Source organism: Hylobates moloch, unplaced genomic scaffold (genome assembly GCF_009828535.3).
Source record: "Hylobates moloch isolate HMO894 unplaced genomic scaffold, HMol_V3 SCAFFOLD_2, whole genome shotgun sequence".
Taxonomy (NCBI): domain Eukaryota; kingdom Metazoa; phylum Chordata; class Mammalia; order Primates; family Hylobatidae; genus Hylobates; species Hylobates moloch.
Window position 1 is genome coordinate 127,577,680 of NW_026652277.1, and position 22,818 is coordinate 127,600,497.

The following is a 22,818-nucleotide window of genomic DNA, read 5'->3' on the forward strand; positions in this document are numbered from 1 at the left end:
TCAGCTTTGCATTGTATTTTCTATGCATCTATCTCATCTCCTTTCTAGCTGTGTAAGTGTTGGAGGCAGGAGCTTACCCTTGGTCAGAGCTGTATCCCCCACAGAGCTTATCACAGTGCTGTCTGTGAACACAGTTAATATTATGGAAATGTTTGCTTGATGTAATCTCAGACTTTTAGAGTAACATGCAGTATCTCTCTTAGTTATCTGTTCTGCAAACTTAAAGAAGTTGATAGTGAAGAAATTCCACAAATATGAAGAAGAGATTGATATCCACAATGAGTTCTTTCGGCCATATGAGTTGAGCAGCTTTGATGATACCTTTTGCTTGGCTATGACAAGCTCAGCACGGTATGTTGTGTGTATTCTGATACCATAAGTACTTGAGAACTGTAGTTTTCCTAGTTTGTATATATGTCTGTCTTTACCGGAAATCCATTTTGTAGGCCTTCTGTCAGGTGGGTAGTCCACCTTTGAATACCTCCTGTGATGGGGAGCCCACTACTTCAAGAGGCAGCCCCTTCTATTGTTCTATTGACAATTGGAGTTGATTTCTCCCCTTTGATAGGTTGAAATCTGCCTCCTATTAGTCCTAGTTTGCCATTTGGAATAAACTCAGTTTTTGCATGGAACATAGAAATTGAGAGTTGACATAAATTAGTGGGAAAAGCATCATCTTTGGTACTAGAAAGGCTAGGATGTGAATCTTATTTCAGCCACTTCCCGTGTGACCTTGGGAAAATTATCCAACTTACCTGAGCATTATTTTCTTAATCTGTCTTTCTCTGTCTCTCTCCTTCTCCCTCTCTTTCCCATACACACACTCCCCGCAAGTGTCTTTGTAGTGCCTGGTACAGGCAGGTGATTAATAAATGGTAGCTATTATTATTACTATTATTATTAGTCATAGGACAAATCTAGTTTCTCTTTTGCCTCAAGATATTTGAGGAAGCAATATTCATTTTTTCAGCGTAAATATCCTTCATTTGTTCTTCCATAACTTATGTGGCATGATTTCCATTCTCTCTCCATCCTAGTCCCTTACCTTCAGACACATTTCATTTTCTGTATCTCTTTTAGAATTTGATGGGACCCTTTAGGAAAAATGCTGGGACCAGAATAAGAAAATTGAGCAAAGAAAATTACTTGTTATATTTTATACTAAAATTTAATTTTTTGTATTTCATATGCTTATACTTTATGTGGTACATAGAAACATATTCTGTGGTTTTGTTTCCTAGAAGTCACTCTACATTTTGTTTCAGTTTCAGATAGTTAGGAACAGTTTGAAATTCTTACTTGCTTGATTTTTCAAGTAAATTTGTTAAGGTTTAGCAGTTTTAACTATGAGACCTTTGTCATTTCTAGAAGTTTTCAACTCAGCAAAAGATAAATGACATTAGGTATATGTGTTTATATACATATAAACCCTCACTTCACATCTTTGATAGCTTCTTGGAAACTGACTTTAAATGAAATGATGTTGGAAAAAACATTATTTAAAGACCTGCTGTACGTTGTTTCACTTGAAGTCACAGTTTCCAAGATCCTATCAATGACATTAAGTGAGGACTTACTGTAGTTAATTGTGTTTGTGGTAGCTATGTTCTATAAAGTCACTGCAAACACTGAATTAGTAAATACTGGACCATTGCTTCTAAGGGAAATACAGGATTAGGTTCCTGAGAGCCTCTGGTCACATCGTATTTGTCAGCCAATCAATACATAACCTAGTTTTGTGTGTGTTTTTGTTTAAAGACAGAAACATAGTTAATATACAGTCAGTCCTTGCCTTACAATGATTCAACTTACGATTTTTCAGCTTTATAATGGTGCAAAAGTTACATGCATTAGGTATAAACTGTGCTTCGAATTTTGAATTTTGATTCAAAATTCTTTATAATAACTTTACTATAAAACAGGCTTTGTGTTAGATGACTTTGCACAACCATAAGCTAATGTAAATGTTCTGAGCACTTTTAAGGTAGGCTACACAAAGCTATGATGTACAGTAGGTTAGGTGTACTAAATACATATTCAAGTTACTATAGGTTTGTCAGGATGTAACCCCCATTCTAAGTTGAAGAGCATCTGTATATTGTTGATTTATTAACATAACGCTCACGGCCAACAGCACTATAACTAATGCCTGAATGAAGCTTATCTAACACACGTGTTTTCTCTGTCAGGTGCATCCAAGCTTTCTTGTGCTTAGAAACACTAAACAGCTTTAGCACTATGCGTGGGGACCATCTTAAATAGCAAGATCACCAAAAGAGGCACCAAAAATGTGAAAACATGGTGTCAAATAGACTGTGAAAAAGACACTCATTTATGATACGAGAGCAGAAATTAAGAAGCAGAGTACCCCTTATTCAGCCTCAGCTAAGAACATAAGCATTGGAGGATTCAAAGTTTTCACCACTCTGTACATGCACATGTCTGCAGTGACTGTGAAAGTACCATGAGGATTGATTTGGGGGTTACAGATACACATTAGTGAGTAAGCAGTCTCACAAACATGGAATCTGCAAATGAAAAGGATCAGTTGTATATGTTCAAAAAGAAAAGAAATTAAGCCAGTTACATCTTTGAAACATTTTCAAACTGTTAAAATAGCTATTTTAGGCCAGAATCAAGATTACTTTCTTTTCCTTCAAATAATGTGATATTCAGTCACACACTTGGAGCAGTGTCCTTGCCAGAAGCCAGGAGTCTTATCCATCAGAAATCCCGGAACTGTTGCGTTTTTGGTATCTACTGTGGAATCTGGTCTGGCTTCAGCAGTAATGATGAGGTGGCCTTTGCATAATGTGGAAGCTTTAGCTTATCTCAATAAGTGGTAAATTAAAAGAGTTTCTATTTAAAGTGTTCCGGCAGTGTTTTAATGAATTAACCTCAGCCTAATGAGGTAGATGTTGATATTTCAGTTCATACCACTGTGTTTTTGATCATTATGTCTACCTCCTTAGGTAGTATAGCTTAAAAATGTTGTCCGTGAAACTGAACAGCTTAGTGTTTTGTCATTGGCCTTTAGGAATTTAAATTTTACCTGAGAACTAATCATGATATATAACCAGATTAACCAGGTGGTATACATCTTAGCAGAAGTTCAGATGTCAACACTGTTATAGTAGATGATATTTAAATTTAAAACTATTGGGCCTCATGTTCATAGAAAATTCACAATTAAGACTGATAACATTGAAATTACCTAGTGCTGTTAATTTATGGTTTTATGTCCCTGAGCAGTTGGCTCAGAATATATAATATGTAACTCCTAGAGTTAAGAAGGAATATTGTAAGAGTGTGAACTGAGATGGAAGCCAATATCATCTGGATGGACAGTAATTCATATGTAATTGTGTTTTCACCTTTCTTTAGTGACTTTATGCCTAAGACTGTTGGAATTGATCCAAGTCCATTTACTGTGCGTAAACCAGATGAAACTGGAAAATCAGTATTGGGGTAAGATTTGTGTATAGAATGAAACTTTAAAGATTTGTGTAAAAGAATAGTACTTGCAATATGATTTCCACCAAAAACTAATAACTTCAGGTCATATATAGTTTATTAATAGCACTGGGATCACTAAGGTGTTCAATACTGAAAGTAGAATTTATGAGAGTTTCAGCAATGTAGTGCATTTTATTGTTTTAAATTGGGAATATAACAGATGACATAAAGGCAGGTGACAGATACGATATCTTATAAATAACTCAGCATTCTCTGTTTCCCAACATGAAATAGTTAAGTAAAAATTTGTATTTATTATATTTATTTTGTTGGCATCCTCAGTAACATAAAAGCAAATATACCCTGATACAGAACTTAATATATTTTTCTGTGTATTGCTATAACGTTATTTGGGGGAAGACTATTATTTTATTTAGTCCAGTAAAGAAGAAGATATGTTGTGTTTGCATCTTCATGCTTAAGAGACTGGAGCGAAATGTGTTGTTTCCTGGCATGAGAACCTCTTTCCCTTCCACTGACCTCCCTAGTCTCAGTGACAGATTTCTTCTAGACTCTGGCCACATACCCCAGCCAGACTGCAGATACAGAGTCCTAATTATATGGAATCTTAATTGTGTTCTAGCTATGTGTGATTTATCCAATGGGACATATATTGATATTTTCCAGAAACACTATTTCTGTGGCTTTTATATGTAGCCTTTAAATAGCTCATGTTAAGCCCTGACCAGATGCTATGAGGAATTTAAAAGAAGGAAGGTCTTCAGGAGTTTGGAATTCAGGAAATTCCCAGGACAAATAAGTAAACGACCAGCTATATTAGTGTGTGTCACAGAAACGTTACCAACTTTAATTTTTAGTTGCAAAAGGTCAGAGACTGCTTGTTTTCTGCAAAATCTAACCCATGGTCACATAAAATTGCATTTTCCTTTCCTAGAACATTTCAAAATATTATGGTATTTTTAGCTCCTTATAGAGAATTTTTTAAAGAGTGAAATATTAAACATTTTTCATAAAGCAAAAAGTATTACTATAAATGGTTTTCTGAATTTAAAAAACAGCATTCTTACTACTCTTCCAATTTGGCACTAAAATGAAAGTAAATACTTTTATAAGTGTAGGGTTTCCCCCCTTCTATTCCCTACTATTAAAGGGAATGTTCAGCAAATATACTTGTTTACTAATAACACAATAAAATTTAAAATGTAGTTTATGTTCATCAGTTGTTCATTATTTGGATACACTATGACTGATAAAAAATTTATAGGAGGGAGAGAAATATACATAGGTTTGGCTACCCACTTTTTCTTGGGCCTTTTATGAGTTACAGCTAATTTTAATAATATCCCAAACATACGGTCTTCTATAATTGTACCATAAGTTTTGAGAATATTGATATCGGTTACCAAAGGAAGGTATGGTAACCAAGTGGTGAGAAGATTTTTTCACGCTCTGCAAGTAATTTTCATTTATTTTTTGAATTTATAACAGGGCTTATATTCATGTAAGGTCAGTGCATGGACATGGAGAAACATGAACCTTTTCCCTGTAGCACAACCTGAATCCAGAAACTAGTGTCACAGTCATTTTCTTATGCTTCACTAGGCCTAAGGCTTTGGGACAGAGTGATAGACAGTGGGTGTTGAGGGTTAGTTTAAAGATGCTTCACTTCCATATTATTCTTTTAAAAGAAACAAAAGCAATAGAGAAGAAGCTGTATTACAGCGGAAAACGGCAGCCAGCGCCCCGCCGCCCCCCAGCGAGGAGGCTGTGTCCAGCAGCTCTGAGGATGACTCTGGGACTGATCGGGAAGAAGAGGGCTCTGTGTCTCAGCGCTCCACTCCTGTGAAGATGACCGACGCAGGAGACAGTGCCAAAGTGACTGAGGTGCGGAGGAGGGAAGCCTGTGGGATCCAGCCTGAAGCCCTGGAAAATGATCTTTACAACTCCACTTTCAGTTAAAAGGCTGAGAGCAAGAAAATGTCACATTATCTCACTGTTGTGTTTGAGGCACTGCATAAGATGAATACATTTAGCATATACATGATTTTATTTCATTCCAAAATAAAATTGGTGTTTTTGCTCGCATGTGTAATGGTGAATTTCTGATCCTTTCAGAATTTTTAAGTGAATACTGGCCCTCTTTGATCAGCCCATCCGCTTGAGGTCCATTTATTCTCTTGCTGGGCACGTTGTTGGATCGCAGGATTTAAACGTGGCCTTCACAATCTTTGAATGGCCGCAATGGGAAATTCATCCCGTTCAATTCAATATTACTGATAGATTGGGGGAAACAAATAGAAATAAGCAACAAAAGGACCAACTCTAGCTTTGGGGAAATTTGATTTCTAGAAATATCCAAAACTCATTTAGAAATAGATAAGGCAAGTAAAAATGTGTTAATACAAGAGCTGAATCCATGTTCCAGAAGTTGGCAAACTATGACATATTGGCCAAATCCAGCCTGATGCCTTTTTTTTGTAAATAAAATTACACTGGAATCCAGCCATGCCTGTTTGTTTACTCATTTATGTGACTACTTTTGCACTATAACAACAGAGCTGAGTATTTGCAACAGAGACAGCATAACCCAAAAAAGTTTAAAATATTTGCTATCTGGCCTTTTACAGGATAAGGTTGCCAACTCCTGCATTATACAAAAACAGCTAGTAATTATTTAACAGCTTTTTTAAATCCTAGAATAAACTATTTTTAGCAGAAATGGAAATCAAATGTTTTTAAAACCATCAACTAAGAAGTTTAATGAACAGGTTAAAGAAACATTGTGATTGCTTTTGTGGAAAAATTCAGTTTCATTTTCTTTTGGAAATTATTGATATGCTATATGTCTAAAAATTCTTCCTGGTTCTTCTTTTTTTTTTTTAAACCCCAGAATGTGGTCCAACCCATGAAGGAGTTATATGGAATTAACCTCTCAGATGGCCTCTCAGAAGAAGATTTCTCCATTTATTCAAGGTAAGATACTTTCATGTAGATATTAAAGAAAAATGAATATTTATAATTACAGTAACTTCTAACTACTATACCTTTTTCTTTTTTTTTGAAGACAGAGTCTTGCTCTGTTGCCCAGGCTGGAGTGCAGTGGTATGATCTCGGCTCCTGAGTAGCTGGGATTACAGGTGCACGCCACTATGGCCAGCTAATTTTTTGTATTCTAGTAGAGACGGGGTTTCACTGTGTTGCCCAGGCTAGCCTCAAACTCCTGAGCTCAGGAAATCTGCCCACCTCAGCCTCCCAAAGTGCTAAGATTACAGGCGCGAGCCACTGCGCCCAGCCTGGTATAACTTTTAAGAAATGAAAATAGTAAACAATACAGAAGAAAATGAATTCCATTTAAAATGCAGTTTCAGCATTGAGGTGGTCAAATTCTGAAACATTGATTTATATATGGAGTTAAAGTGCTAAATGCCTGAGACTCTGCCCCTCAATGATAAAAATTTATGATGCATGCAGGTATCTGCACTGCTCATATGTAAACTACAAACCAAAGTACCAGTACATTCCTGCATTTCTAAATCCTCAAGATCAAAGTCCCTTCTCACAAAATAAATCTGGGATATTGACAAATGAGGACCTTGCATCACTTTAGGTCCTAGATGCTGGTAGGAGTGGTGACTGAAGAGGAAAAAGAAAACAGTAATAATAGGGTGCTAATTCACAATGTTATAGGCCTTTATTAGGCAAATCTAGTTGAAAGGAGGGGATACCCATAAGGCATTCCCTGAAATCATGTGCATAATTTCGTGTGTATGTGTGTCCTTTTGAGAAGATAGAGTTAGCAGATTCTCAAAAGAATCCTTCACTCAGAAATTCCCACGAACCTGATGAGAACATTGCAAACACCTCCTCAGCTTAATACATGGATTTAGAAGACTTGGTTATTGCATATGAATACAATTCCACTTATACAAATTTGTAAATGTGTGTGTAAAATGTAAATTGTATAATATAAGATGAGCACTGATCTTCAGTTATTTTTAAATGAGGGCATTTCATTTACAGAATCCATTGAATTAGATACTGTCAGCTTTTCGTTTCAATTAATAAAAACTACTCTATAATTTATAAAATATAAAATGCACAGCATTTGCTGACTGCCAAAGCAGCTCCTGTAACTTGCACTCTTTTGAATATGAGTCATTGACTGGAAGCCAATTTAGTCATCAGAGCACAGCCACACCCTCCTCACTCTGACACACAAACACACAGTACTTATTCATCATGGCTGTCAGAACTCTGTAGCCAAACTCTATAGTAGTTGAAGTGGGCCTTTACAAACCATGTGGCCTGAAGAATGAATTATCTGAAGTTACTGACTGAGTAATATGACTTTGTTTATTGCAGAGGGAATGAGTGTATGTGCCAAGGATTGAAGGGGTTACTTGAGGGGAGGGAGGAACCCATGTCCTAGAATAAAATTCTGTGTTTGATATTCTGAAGATAATACCTCCTTTCATTGTATAACACTTTACACTGTTTTGTTTGTTCTTTAGACAATTCTGTAGTAGATTAAAAAGATATTATCCCTTTTTATAGGCTAACAGCGCAGCAAGTAGAGCCATTTAGTGCCTTATCCAGGAGTTATATCCTGTGTTTCTGGGTACCGTGGGATTTTAGGCTGTTCCCTCCTTTTTGTTCTCTTGATCATAATCAGCTGCCTCTGCTTATGATGCAGACCTTGGGGGAAGGGGAGAAACAGGGGGCTGACCATTCTTTCCCTGTGAGTACCCCTTCCTGTGGGCACCCTGCCCTTACTGCCTTGCCTGCCCTGGAACATCTCCCCTCTCCATCTGCCATGGGCATTGCAGTAGGCAGAGGAATCCTCTCTCCATCAGTATCTGTAGGATAACTGTGCCAGAGGGTGACCAAGGGATGTTCAGGGACTGATTGACACCCACTTTTGGCTCATCTAGGCTCTGGAGCTTCCTTAGTGCCTCCTCTGATCCAAAGGGGAGAGTTTCAAGGCAGGGCTAGAGCCCAGGTAGTTCTGCACTGAATTGGCAGGTGCCCCTGCCACCCCATTTCTGCACTCAGGTGGCTGGCTATGTTTGTGACGTGCTAGACAGTGACCTAGCCTGGCTTGCATGTAACAGCTCCCACCTGGCCTATCACAGAACACTGTGGAGAAGGGAAGCCACACAGCTAGAAGTGGTTTCCGCAGCCTGTCTTGCAGCTTCCCATTCTTCTGCCTGTTTTTCCTACATTAGGCCTTGCCCACCTTTGGACTCCTAAGGATTTCTTGGTTTTGTAGTTTTATTCTAATTACTGAGCCCCACTGTCTATGTCTTCCTTTTCCCTCACCCTTTCTAGTGTCTTTGGTTTGCTATTTTACCAGACCTGAAAGCTTTCTACTTACTTCCTCAAAGCTTCATACACTTGCCAGTTTTTAGAAAACTCTGGCAGTGATTGTACACCTGATTTAAGAAGTTTAAAGTTCTGTACAAATAATCAGTACTATGTGGCATTCTTCCCAAAAAATGGATCAACATTTTTTGCTTGCTGAAGATAAAAGTTGAATAAAAGTAAGCTGTTTGAAAGTTTTTCTTCAGTACTGTAATGATACAATAATGGTAGTTTCTGTAACACTTTCTTGACCTTTAAAAAAGCTAATGAAAAACAAATGGTAAACTTTTCCATAGTCTTCAAAGAAAGTATTTTTAAGTAGTTAAAAAAATGGAAAGGAAATCAGTTCTTTTGGTTTCAGTCTTTTTTTTTTTTTTTTGAGACAGTCTTGCTCTGTCACCCAGGCTGGAGTGCAGTGGCGTGATCTTGGCTCACTACAACCTCCGCCTCCCGGGTTCAAGCAATTCTCCTGCCTCAGCCTCCTGAGTATCTGGGACTACAGGTGCGTGCCACCATGCCCAGCTAATTTTTTGTATTTTTAGTAGAGATGGGGTTTCACCATGTTAGCCAGGATGGTCTCAATCTCCTGGCCTCATGATCCGCCCGCCTCGGCCTCCCAAAGTGCTGGGATTACAGGCATGAGCCACTGCGCATGGCCTGGAAATCAGTTCTTCAGTCCTGCCCTGTAACCTCCCATGGGCAAATTAGAACAAAACTGCAAAACCGCATCCCTGAAGGAAAGACAGATCCATGCAGTCCAAGCAGGCTTCCAGCAGATATGCACTCCAGAAAGCTGCTGGGTATCCTCTCTGCCTACTGAGCTGGCCCAGGCCACCCCCTCTGGCTCTTAGCTCAAAGCCTGCCTTAGTGCTGTTAAAGTCTGAGAAGTGCTGTTCAAGACCTTTCAGAAGAGGTCCTATGGCCGTGGTGCTCATGAATGGGTCTCCCCAACCTCGGTTGAAAGTGTTCCTCTTTGAAGTGGCTAGAGTACTTGGTGGGGGGATTCTTGTGGTCCAGAGGAAACCTAGTCTGTGGCCGGCTGTTAGCAGTGTCCTTGCTTCAGGAGGTAGATCCCCAGCCTGATCCTGCCCTTTCCATGCCATTTGTCTCACTGCCAGTACCATCCTGCATGCTTCCCCATGCTGCCTGCATTCCACGCATTAGATATTTGTCACCCTTAGATGTGTGAGGCTCTGCAAGATCATCTTCCTGGCTTCAGGAACAATTCTGTTCAAGTTCTGCACCATGTTTAAATTAATAGAAGTTCAATGGCGTGCACATTTGATTTCATTCTTTTATCCATGGTTATAACTTACATTTTAAGTAGAATCCCTTTTCCTACTTTTAACAAGCCCACTTTAAAATCAGGCAAAGTCTTATGTTACATACAGTACTCTTAGGTGCTTTTCTGAAATAAGCATACTACTGAAATTTGAAAGCTTACACCATTTTGTGTGATCTACTGAATTAATTGCAAGTACTCCCTTCTTTAGCTGACTCTTATCCATCATAATTTTTAGATTTGTTCAGCTGGGGCAGAGTCAACATAAACAAGACAAGAATAGCCAGCAGCCCTGTTCCAGGTGCTCAGATGGAGTTATAAAACTGTAAGTACTAGATTAGATCTTCAAAGAAATCTTTGTATTCATGCCACTCATAGGGCTTTCTTTAAAGACTTTTTAAGAAAAAGATTCACTCTTGTCACCAAATTAGTATAAGCACCAAAGTATCTCCTTGTGGTACCTTACCTGAGGAAAACTGAGTCTCTGAGGGATAGGGAAGAGGTTGGCAGCCCTAATGGTCCTGAAATGCATCTTTGGAGGTGGGTTTGGCATTGTTGGAGGCCTCCAACTATGAATTCTGCCCTCCACTGGGTAGAAGTGGGATGGTGAAATAGCTCTGATCCTGGAGACATGCTCAAGTTTAATACAAGACCTTTGAGGATATGGATGGATTTGTCTCTTCTAGCTATATATCCCCATCAGTTCTAATAACTTGCTATAAGTTAAACAGGTGTTTTGTGAAATCTTAAATAAACAGAACTATGTTCAAATCATACTACTTCCCAGTTTTTTACCTTGAGCAAATAACTGCTGTGTTGTTGAGTTTCCTCATCTGCAAAAGGGAATAATAGCACCTACTTTGTAGGACGGTGATGAGACTCAAATGAAATAATACACACAAAGTGCTTAGAGTAGTGTCTAGAATATGTTCTAAAATAGTTGTGATCACCATCATCATCCTCTTCATATTCCTCATTATTGCCTGCTTGTTGGGACCTAACAAAGCAAAGGGTTGTGACCAGAAGAGGCTCCCTGATGCCATATGCTCAGTTGAGTTGCTTCCATAAAATGGGTCACTGTGGGCGGAGCATGGTGGCTCACGCCTGTAATCCTAGCACTTTGAGAAGTTGAGGCGGGTGGATCACCTGAGGTCAGGAGTTCAAGACCAGCCTGGCCAACATCATGAAACCTCGTGGCCACTTAAAATACAAAAATTAGCCGGGCATGGTGGCACGTGCCTGTAATTCCAGATACTCGGGAAGCGGAGACAGGAGAATTGTTTGAACCCGGGAGGCGGAGGTTGCAGTGAACCTAGATTGCACCACTGCAGTCCAGCTTGGGTGACAGAGTGAGACTCCATCTCCAAAAAAAAAAAAAAAAATGAGTCACTGTGGAAATTCAGTGAGGTAGTATATGTGAGGCATCTAGATCAGTGTCTGGCATACACTTGACATTTAGTAAATGTTCTCTTCCTTTTTCTTAGATCAATTTTATCAGTTTGATCAATTAATTGTTTATTTGAATAGGTATTGATTGCCTAACTTCTCTGTATCTCACATCTGCAGATTCTTAATTGATGGCTCACAGTAATTACTATTAGTAATGGCTCATAGTAATTACTATTACAGTAATCCAGCAAAGGCCTTTTAGAGAGTAGTGGCTGTGAGGATTTTGAGAATGGGATGGATCTGGAAAATAATCTTAAGCGGTGAAATGGACAGAGCTTGGATCCTGACTCAGAGAGTGGGGAACAAGAGGGTGTTATTAAGGATGACCCTTGGGTTTTTTGGTTTGTGTAACAATTTTGATTGATTGATTCATTCATTTGCCTACTCATTCAACACATAGGTATTGAGTATGTCTGTGTTAGGACCATTTAAAGCTGCCATTCACTGAGGTCAGGAGCACTGCAGGAGGACCTGGTTTGCCTTTAATGTAGCATCAAAGTGGAGAAGTTTAGGAGGCAGTTGGATCAACCAATCTGGAACCCAGAAGAGAACCTGGGCTGGGGATGTAAATGCTCATGAGTAATAGTGAAAGTCACCAGTTAAGGATAAGACTGCCTAGGAAGCGAGACTACAGTGAGGACAGTCTGCAGCTGATCTTGGCAGGGATCTGGGTCTAATGGCTGAGACAGAGACACAGAAAAACCTACAAGGGAAACAGAGATGGCTAATCAGAGAAGTGGAAAGAACCCCAGAGCACATTTTATCATAGCCTTCAAAAATGCTGTTTATCCTTCTTTCTCTCCCCAACACTATTGTTTCTTTTTTTCCTCTTTTTTTTTGTTTGGTATATAAGCCCCTATTAATTTAGAGACCACTTTGTTTTGTTATAACTATTTAGCATATGGAAGTATGGGCTCTCAGATGAATTGAAATAGATATGGCCAAGGAAGGAAACTATTTAAATGTGCTAGTAAAATAAGAGACTCTATTAACCAAATTGTATTATACAAAGTGATTATTCCATTAAAATAATATGATACAACTTAGGAGGAGATGATGAAATGAACATAGCATACAAAATAAAAACAAAACATTTCCCCCCTGTTTTCTTAACATTATTTCTGATTTGATCTGTAATTGATCTTACAGTTACTTCTTTTGCATTCTTTTTCTTAAAATATTTAGTATTTGCCTGTGAGTCCTAGCACAGATGAAAACCACGTGGATCTAGAATTCTTTAACCTTTTCCACTTAATTAGTAAAGAATCTGTCATAAGGATGTTTTTACACAGCATCTTCAGCAAGATAACAAAGAGCTTGGTAGCTCAGCATTATGTTGTCATGGCAACTGCCCAAGAATGTTTTTGGTGGTTTGCGGGGGTGTGTGTGTGTGTGTGTGTTCACGCACGTGTGCACAGGGATGTCCTTTAAATTGAAACTCTAGCCAGGTTCTTAAAATGTCGACTATTCATTTTTAGATTTCTAAAGCTATGCGCAAACCAAGAGAAATTACATTTATATGGGATTCTTGAAATTCTCCTCTTGCTATGTTTTATTTTCTAGTATATTTAAGTCATAAGTTCATACACATATGCATCTACCCATCTCTGGATAGTTCATAATCGTACTCAGTTTTTCTTGAAATCATGAAGAAACCATTTTTTTCTTTTCTAAATATGAGATATTTATAACACCAAATGTAAAAAATATTGACAGTAAATAATTGGCAAGAAGCCAGTGGAACAGGGGCTCTTGAAATGAGCGTGCAGAGACATAGATGGGCAGCTGGACACTTTCAACCACGGTCTTGCAGGACATTGCTTAGAAGTGGATGTTAAACCCCAAACTGGTCAATGTCTGTACTGTCAGCCCAGACACCCTAAGCTGTAGTTTGTGTGAGTGTGACCCCTCCCTGTGAGTCATAACGATTTCCTGAATGTAGGGGTGGTGATCAGGGAGAAATGGCATCAGCCAACATTGACCGAACACACTGTGTGATGGGCACTGTTCTGTGTACCATACCCTGTTCTAAGTTCTCACAATAACCCTATAAAGTAGATCTTATTATCATATCCATTTTACAAATGGGGAAACTGAGGCACCGAGAAGTTATGTAACTTGCCCAAGGTCATACAGCTAGCAAGTAGAGGAACCAGGATTTAAACCCACACAGGATGGCTCCAGAGCCCATGATCTCCATCACTAAGCTATCAATGCCCGTTGTTACCAGCTGCTTTCCAATCACTGGGGTAGCAATGCTGGATTATTAGCATTAAAAGACCTCATTTTCAGCATCTGACATGACCTGAATTTATAGACACCTCTATATTCAGAAATATTCAGAAATTCTAATATTTCTGCTCTGTTGATCTTGAGTTTTAGAAAGTACTTAAGGAGAACATACCTTTATTCTTTCCTCAGTACCTGGCTTACTGTCCCTAATGTAGACACACTTAAGTTTCCTGGGCAAGCATACTTTGCTTGACTGATTTGGTAACATGGCATGGAGGTTGTTTAGCCACCACTGGAACAGTGTTGCTGTTATTTAGGGTTATTATAATCCTACAAGGTTATACATTTTTAGAGGGCAACCCATCTTTGTGTCTCTAGAACAGTAACTTAAATTGAGTGCTCAGTAAATATTTACTGAAATGCACTGACTTTCATCCCCCATCACGCCCGTGAGCATCAGGGCCTGGCTGAGGCCCAGTGAGCATCCCTAGAATGCTCCCTCCGTGTCCCACTGGTTTTCAAGGGGGGCATCCTTGAACACTTTTTAGTTCTTTCTCTGTTGTGTTTTTTCCTTATAAACCCTTTGCACCTCCTGTGTTTTTGTTCACCTGCTGCCTTCTGAGAGAAAAAAAAAAGTAAACACACCAAGTTGTTAGCATTTTTTCCCCTTTAGTCTGCCTCTACTGCACCTCTGACCAAATGCCAGGTGAGAAGGACCGGAGTGGCAGGACTTGCTGTGCCTGGCGGGCGGGTGCTGTGGGGCCAGGCAGTGATTCACTATATTCGTGCAAGACCAACATGTTCTCATTTTACACTCCTACCAGTTCTTGAGAGATTTTAACTAAGCAACAAATGTCAATCAGTGGTAGGTTAAAAAGGCATGAACACATATCATTAGTGCTTGCTTTTCTATGGTTCACTTATTCCAGGAATATGTCTCATTTAAAAATCACCTCTAAGAAATGGTTCAAAATATAATACACAGTTTGTATAAATACCGTGTATTTTAGGATTCTTCCAGCGCAGGATAAGCTGACATGTAATGCAGGGTAAATTAGTGTGCTTGGCCAGGCATGGTGGCTCACACCTGTAATCCCAGCACTTTGGGAGGCTGAGGTGGGTGGATCACCTGAGGTTAGAGGTTCGAGACCAGCCTGACCAGTATGGTGAAACCCCATCTCTACTAAAAATACAAAAATTAGCCAGGCGTGGTGGCAGGTGCCTATAATCCCAGCTACTCGGGAGGCTGAGGCTGGAGAATTGCTTGAACCCAGGAGTTGGAGGTTCCAGTAAGCCGAGATCATGACACTGCTCTCCAGCCTGGGCTACAGAGCGAGAATCCATCTCAAAAAAAAAATAATAATAAGTGCGCTTACAGTTTTAGGACCATACGGCTGCATTTATCCCCTAAGAATCTCTCATAAAAAGTGGTATTTATGCAAGACTGGGTGAATGCCCCTCGGTGTGGGCTTCTACCAGGGGAAGTGTTTTACAGATTAGAGCATGCTGTTACACAGAATTAGAGCACTTCTTCATTCTGATGAGATGGGCATGACACAATGGCCATGATTAACTCAACTTCATTTACTTTTCATGATGTTAATTTTCAAAAACACATTCTTCACATACAAGTCACACCCAGGACCTCCCACCTCCATTGATTTCATCTGGAACTTTGTAGATACTGCTGTGGTCTCTGTGCAGCAAGCTGAATAAGTGTTTCTGCCTTAATGGATAATTCCTGTTATCTTTTCCAAACACCTGGAATACACTCTTCAAATGTTTAAGGATTAGAGCAGCTCGGAGGCAGTGATCAATGATTAATCAGCTAATTCCCTCCACAAGCGGAGATAATAAGTGATTAGAGCTCCTCAGCCCAAGGAAACTGGGATGTGACCTCTCCTCTCACTCCAGAAATTACCAAGATAGGCTTTCTTCCTCTTTCATCCTGACATTTACTTTCTTTTCTCTTTTCCCTTACCCATCTCTGACTTTTTCCAGATATCTTTTCTATTTCTAATTACCTCTTTCGCCCCTCCCCATTTATTTTTGCCTTCCTTTCACTTCTTTCTTGCTCACTGTCCTTTCTGTATCCCCTCCAGGGTATTTATAGCTCTAAAAAAATACAATAATTACTCCCAAACACAAGTTCCTGTCATACATATTCTAGGTCAGTGTTTTTTGGACAATTCTGAAAATTAGTTAGTCGTGAAATTAATTTAGTAGGCCTGTGCAGTGAAATGAAATAGCACTGAACTGAATACAATATAAAGTATGACCACAAGGCACATATTATGAATAAGTCTTGTTTCATGAAACTTGTGTTTCTGTGTAAAAGTTTAGCATATGTGTACCAGTTTACCATGCAACATGTATTTCTTACTGTGGGTGACTTCACCGTTTGGATTTATATGAATGCATCTCTTCTGGATCCACAAGAATTAGAAAACTTAGCTCTGTTCCTGGCATCTAGGCACTTACTGTTTGTTGAATGAATGAAAGACATGTGAATGACTCCTGTTGAGGATAATTAGAGAAAGAGAAGAGGAGTGAGTGGTTTCTGTGATATATCCATAGTGGATAAAATAAATGCAGGCCTTGGAAAATAGGCTTCCATTATTTCCAGTGAATTGGGAGCTGGGATAAGCATGTGAGGGAAGAAAATAGCAAGAAGCTCCCAGCTGAAAGTCAAAATGAAAAAGCCTTTTTTTTTTTTTTTTTTTTTTTTACAATTTAACATATTGCCCGATTTATTTTGATGAGTACAAAGCATACACGAACGAGAGGTTTCATGGGCTCATGTCAGAGCTTAGGTACCCCCTTCACATGGGGAGATGGTCCTGTTGCACCACTTTTGGAAACCCATACATAATTCTGTGTGTTTAATCCAAGGGACAGGTAGAAACAAGATCAGGAAGAGATGCTAAGGGAGAGAGTATTGACTTTATCCTAAAAGCTCTGTTCTAATCAGGGGAGTGATAGGCTTACATTTGCATTTTAGAAAGGTCACTCTGGAAGTAGTGTGGAGAGTGGATTAGAGGCAGGGCGATAAACAACATATCTGTTGGAAGCATCAGGACAAGAAAGTGATTGGAGTCTGCTGTTGGCAGTTGAAATAGAGATGGGGTATTCTTTTACAAAGGTAGAATCTGTAAGTCTTCTCAAAACTTGTTAGTGGATTGGGTTTCAGGAATATTTGAGAGGCCAGGGGTTTTATAGCTTGGTTGACCAGCTATAGTGGCAAGTTGCCAGGTTAGCAAATATACAACAAGTTTGGGGGCTAAGGTGGTGAGTTTCAGACAATAATGGGAAACCTAAGATGAGATGTCTGGGCCTCAAGTGGTTTTAGATTAGAGAGATTCAATAATTTGGGTTTTCTCGGCTCTTGATTTAAAAAGCAAGTAAGTTAAATTTCTTTTGTTTTTTTATTATACTTTTAAGTTCTAGGGTACATGTGCACAATGTGTAGGTTTGTTACATATGTATACATGTGCCATGTTGGTGTGCTGCACCCATTAACTCATCATTTACATTAGGTATGTCTCCTAATGCTGTCCCTCCCCCCTCCCCCGACCCCACAACAGGCCCCAGTGTGTGATGTTCCGCTTCCTGTGTCCAAGTGTTCTCATTGTTCAGTTCCCACCTATGAGTGAGAACATGTGGTGTTTGGTAGTTCATGTCCTTTGTAGGGACATGGATGAAGCTGGAAACCATCATTCTCAGCAAACTATCGCAAGTTAAATTTCTTTAACTTTCTCTAAACTAAAGGGGCCCAAGTTAAATAGATTATTTATGTGTAGTTTAAACATCTTCTAGGGATTCATGTCAGATTAAAGGGAAAACATTCTTTAATGACTGATAGAGATGAAGACTTTATGGTTTTTAAATGTATTTTTGCCTCATAAGACACTCTTACCTTTTACATGAGCAAGCAGGTTAATCTGGGGGAGCAGATTTGGATATCTGATGTGGTCATGTGAGGGGTATTACTCATTGGTTTTCCTTGCTCTATATACAAGAACCACATTTTTTAGTGGTTTGACCTTTATTATTTTGTTAGTTTACCAAATTATCATCAGTTTTGTGTATGGAAGGTGAGTGGGAAGATTTGGGTCAGATGGAGTGATTATTGAGCCTTGTGCTGTGTCACCGTGGCTTCCTGACAACCATTCCTTTTGTACAATGAAGATGAGTGTCCAGGTATGATATATTTATAGCTCTTGTCTTCTCTGAGCATATACTAGAAGTCTTTTCAGTTAAGATAAACTTTTGGCTGAAATACAAGAAAACACATTTCAATTTTATATTTAAATATAGTCACACTGCCCTTTGCATGTTACTCAGAAACTTAAAAAGTACAAACTCCATTAAGTCCAAATTGTGTTTAAAATTTACCAACAGATCTTTTAGTATTATATAAGCAATTTTCCATGTTAAGTATTTTAATATTATTACTTATTTTCCTTAGGGTCTTATGAAGAAATTTGAGAAATCATACTCTGGAAGTCAATTGCATTCTATTTTCATAATTAAAGATCCGTTCATATTTTATAAACATCTTTCTGCTATCCCTCCCAATTTTATGGGAACAAAATGTCCTTGTTAAATGGAACCCACTATGTGGTATTGTTAATCTAAAACTAATATAAAGAGACTTTGAGTTCTTGAGGGCAAGGCCCATCTGTCTTTGTATCCCCAGTCTGTACCATGATACTAATAACATTAAATTATTAATGAGGAATATTTGGCATTCAACAATTTTACCTCTTTTAGGAATTTTATGCAGTAATTGTGAGGGAGAGATGCAAGGGTTAACAAATTGGAGCAAATGGCAAGGCAAATGATAAATATTTGTAAGTTTTTACTTTACTATGGTTTATTTTCAGTTTTAGGTGTAGCAGCTCAGAGTTCTGAGCAGCATCCCTTGATTTTCCCAACTGACAAACTACTGCTGTCCTTACTAGTTGAGTTACACATTGTGTTAGGACAGACTACAAGGGACCATGGTTTTCTGATTTTTAGATTCCCTAATGCTACCAAATGTCTGAAGCTCTTAATGAGAGAATTTCCTCCCATAGGTAATTAGCTCTTGAAGTCCCTTGATCAACATAACTAGAGAAGAACCATGATTTCCTGATTTGCATTTGCCTATTGTTTCCAAATACATGAAGCTCTAAAAGAGGATTTGCTTTGTTTTTGTATTTAACTTACTTTTAGAATCCTATGATTTTAGAAAACTGTTGTGGTTTGATCTTACTTGGAAAGAGTAGAAATTTTTATATTCTTAAAAATCTTGCCTCTCAAACCCACTTTCTGTTAACTTGCAAAAACACTCTTTGTAAGATGGTTTTACATCCATTACTAAAGGGTCACAGTTTCTGTTCCGTATGTGTGATGTCATCAAAATCCTAATTAAATCCTGAAATGTCTGAATAAAATGTATCCTGTCCTTATTCAGAAAAGTAATTGAGACTATCTTGACTTTCTTAATGATTTTGTTTTACTCTTTATGTTAAAAATGTATTAATGGCAAAATAAAATCAATTCATGCTTTTTAAGCATTATATATCAGAGAAATGTATTAGTTTTTTTTAAAGTAAAACTTTTAGGCTTATTTCAAAATATAAATAACTAAATTGGTAGCTCATTTATTATATGACTTGAAAATACAAAAGTAAATTTAATAGAGTTAGTGTGCTCAAATACATTTATTTTTGATAATAGAATAGAGCTAGGAAAATTGTTCTGATAATCTCAGAAGCTTCAGTAAATGTTTAACAGACAGAAAAAGGACAAAAAATGTAATTTTAGATGCCTTTTTGACAACTCTACATAAAATTATATTGAAGCTTCTTAGGCCCAGTAACTTTGTTTTGCGCACCCTTATCTGTTCATTATTATTCCTATTGGCCTAAAGATTTTGCTTTTACTTGTTTTAAACAGTTTTAACTCTTCTTTTTTTTTTTTTTTTTTTTATTATACTTCAGGGTTTTAGGGTACATGTGCACAATGTGCAGGTTTGTTACATATGTATCCATGTGCCATGTTGATTTCCTGCACCCATTAACTTGTCATTTAGCATTAGGTGTATCTCCTAATGCTGTCCCTCCCCCCTGCCCCCACCCCACAACAGTCCCCGGAGTGTGATGTTCCCCTTCCTGTGTCCATGAGTTCTCATTGTTCAATTCCCACCTATGAGTGAGAACATGCGGTGTTTGGTTTTTTGTCCTTGCGATAGTTTACTGAGAATGATGTTTTCCAGTTTCATCCATGTCCCTACAAAGGACACGAACTCATCACTTTTTATGGCTGCATAGTATTCCATGGTGTATATGTGCCACATTTTCTTAATCCAGTCTATCGTTGTTGGACATTTGGGTTGGTTCCAACTCTTTGCTATTGTGAATAGTGCTGCAATAAACATACGTGTGCATGTGTCTTTATAGCAGCATGATTTATAGTCCTTTGGGTATATACCCAGTAATGGGATGGCTGGGTCAAATGGTATTTCTAGTTCGAGATCCCTGAGGAATCGCCACACTGACTTCCACAATGGTTTAACTAGTTTACAGTCCCACCAACAGTGTAAAAGTGTTCCTATTTCTCCACATCCTCTCCAGCACCTGTTGTTTCCTGATTTTTTAATGATGGCCATTCTAACTGGTGTGAGATGGTATCTCACTGTGGTTTTGATTTGCATTTCTCTGATGGCCAGTGATGATGAGCATTTCTTCATGTGTTTTTTGGCTGCATAAATGTCTTCTTTTGAGAAGTGTCTGTTCATGTCCTCTGCCCACTTTTTGATGGGGTTGTTTGTTTTTTTCTTGTAAATTTGTTTGAGTTCATTGTAGATTCTGGATATTAGCCCTTTGTCAGATGAGTAGGTTGCAAAAATTTTCTCCCATTCTGTAGGTTGCCTGTTCACTCTGATGATAGTTTCTTTTGCTGTGCAGAAGCTCTTTAGTTTAATGAGATCCCATTTGTCGATTTTTGCTTTTGTTGCCATTGCTTTTGGTGTTTTAGACATGAAGTCCTTGCCCATGCCTATGTCCTGAATGGTATTGCCTAGGTTTTCTTGTAGGATTTTAATGGTTTTAGGTCTAACATATAAGTCTTTAATCCATCTTGAATTAATTTTTGTATAAGGTGTAAGGAAGGGATCCAGTTTCAGCTTTCTACATATGGCTAGCCAGTTTTCCCAGCACCATTTATTAAATAGGGAATCCTTTCCCCATTTCTTGTTTTTGTCAGGTTTGTCAAAGATCAGATAGTTGTAGCTATGCGGCGTCATTTCTGAGGGCTCTGTTCTGTTCCATTGATCTATGTCTCTGTTGTGGTACCAGTACCATGCTGTTTTGGTTACTGTAGCCTTGTAGTATAGTTTAAAGTCAGGTAGCGTGATGCCTCCAGCTTTGTTCTTTTGGCTTAGGATTGACTTGGCGATGCGGGCTCTTTTTTGGTTCCATATGAACTTTAAAGTAGTTTTTTCCAATTCTGTGAAGAAAGTCATTGGTAGCTTGATGGGGATGGCATTGAATCTATAAATGACCTTGGGCAGTATGGCCATTTTCACGATATTGATTCTTCCAACCCATGAGCATGGAATGTTCTTCCATTTGTTTGTATCCTCTTTTATTTCATTGAGCAGTGGTTTGTAGTTCTCCTTGAAGAGGTCCTTCACATCCCTTGTAAGTTGGATTCCTAGGTATTTTATTCTCTTTGAAGCAATTGTGAATGGGAGTTCACTCATGATTTGGCTCTCTGTTTGTCTGTTATTGGTGTACAAGAATGTTTGTGATTTTTGTACATTAATTTTGTATCCTGAGACTTTGCTGAAGTTGCTAATCAGCTTAAGGAGATTTTGGGCTGAGACAACGGGGTTTTCTAGATATACAATCATGTCATCTGCAAACAGGGACAATTTGACTTCCTCTTTTCCTAGTTGAATACCCTTTATTTCCTTCTCCTGCCTGATTGCTCTGGCCAGAACTTCCAGCACTATGTTGAATAGGAGCGGTGAGAGAGGGCATCCCTGTCTTGTGCCAGTTTTCAGAGGGAATGCTTCCAGTTTTTGCCCATTCAGTATGATATTGGCTGTGGGTTTGTCATAGATAGCTCTTATTATCTTGAGATACGTCCCATCAATACCTAATTTATTGAGAGTTTTTAGCATGAAGGGTTGTTGAATTTTGTCAAAGGCCTTTTCTGCATCTATTGAGATAATCATGTGGTTTTTGTCTTTGGTTCTGTTTATATGCTGGATTACATTTATTGATTTGCGTATGTTGAACCAGCCTTGCATCCCAGGGATGAAGCCCACTTGATCATGGTGGATAAGCTTTTTGATGTGCTGCTGGATTCGGTTTGCCAGTATTTTATTGAGGATTTTTGCATCAATGTTCATCAAGGATATTGGTCTGAAATTCTCTTTTTTGGTTATGTCTCTGCCAGGTTTTGGTATCAGGACGATGCTGGCTTCATAAAATGTGTTAGGGAGGATTCCCTCTTTTTCTATCGATTGGAATAGTTTCAGAAGGAATGGTACCAGTTCCTCCTTGTACCTCTGGTAGAATTCAGCTGTGAATCCATCAGGTCCTGGACTCTTTTTGGTTGGTAAGCTATTGATTATTGCCACAATTTCAGAACCTGTTATTGGTCTATTCAGAGATTCAACTTCTTCCTGGTTTAGTCTTGGGAGGGTGTATTTGTCAAGGAATTTATCCATTTCTTCTAGATTTTCTAGTTTATTTGCATAGAGGTGTTTGTAGTATTCTCTGATGGTAGATTGTATTTCTGTGGGATCGGTGGTGATATCCCCTTTTTCGTTTTTTATTGCATCTATTTGATTCTTCTCTCTTTTCTTCTTTATTAGTCTTGCTAGCGGTCCATCAATTTTGTTGATCTTTTCAAAAAACCAGCTCCTGGATTCATTAATTTTTTGAAGGGTTTTTTGTGTCTCTATTTCCTTCAGTTCTGCTCTGATTTTAGTTATTTCTAGCCTTCTGCTAGCTTTTGAA

General features: G+C 38.5%; 1 protein-coding gene across 1 annotated transcript in view; it reads left to right on the plus strand.

Moving 5' to 3' along the window:
- FIG4 (FIG4 phosphoinositide 5-phosphatase) overlaps positions 1 to 22,818 on the plus strand; it is a 136,946-nt gene that overhangs the window by 91,333 nt on the left and 22,795 nt on the right. Inside the window, exons 18-22 of the mRNA XM_032156486.2 lie at positions 204 to 351; positions 3,385 to 3,468; positions 5,166 to 5,361; positions 6,368 to 6,450; positions 10,359 to 10,445. Coding sequence (XP_032012377.1) covers positions 204 to 351; positions 3,385 to 3,468; positions 5,166 to 5,361; positions 6,368 to 6,450; positions 10,359 to 10,445 — 598 coding nt within the window. The remainder of the gene's footprint in view (positions 1 to 203; positions 352 to 3,384; positions 3,469 to 5,165; positions 5,362 to 6,367; positions 6,451 to 10,358; positions 10,446 to 22,818) is intronic.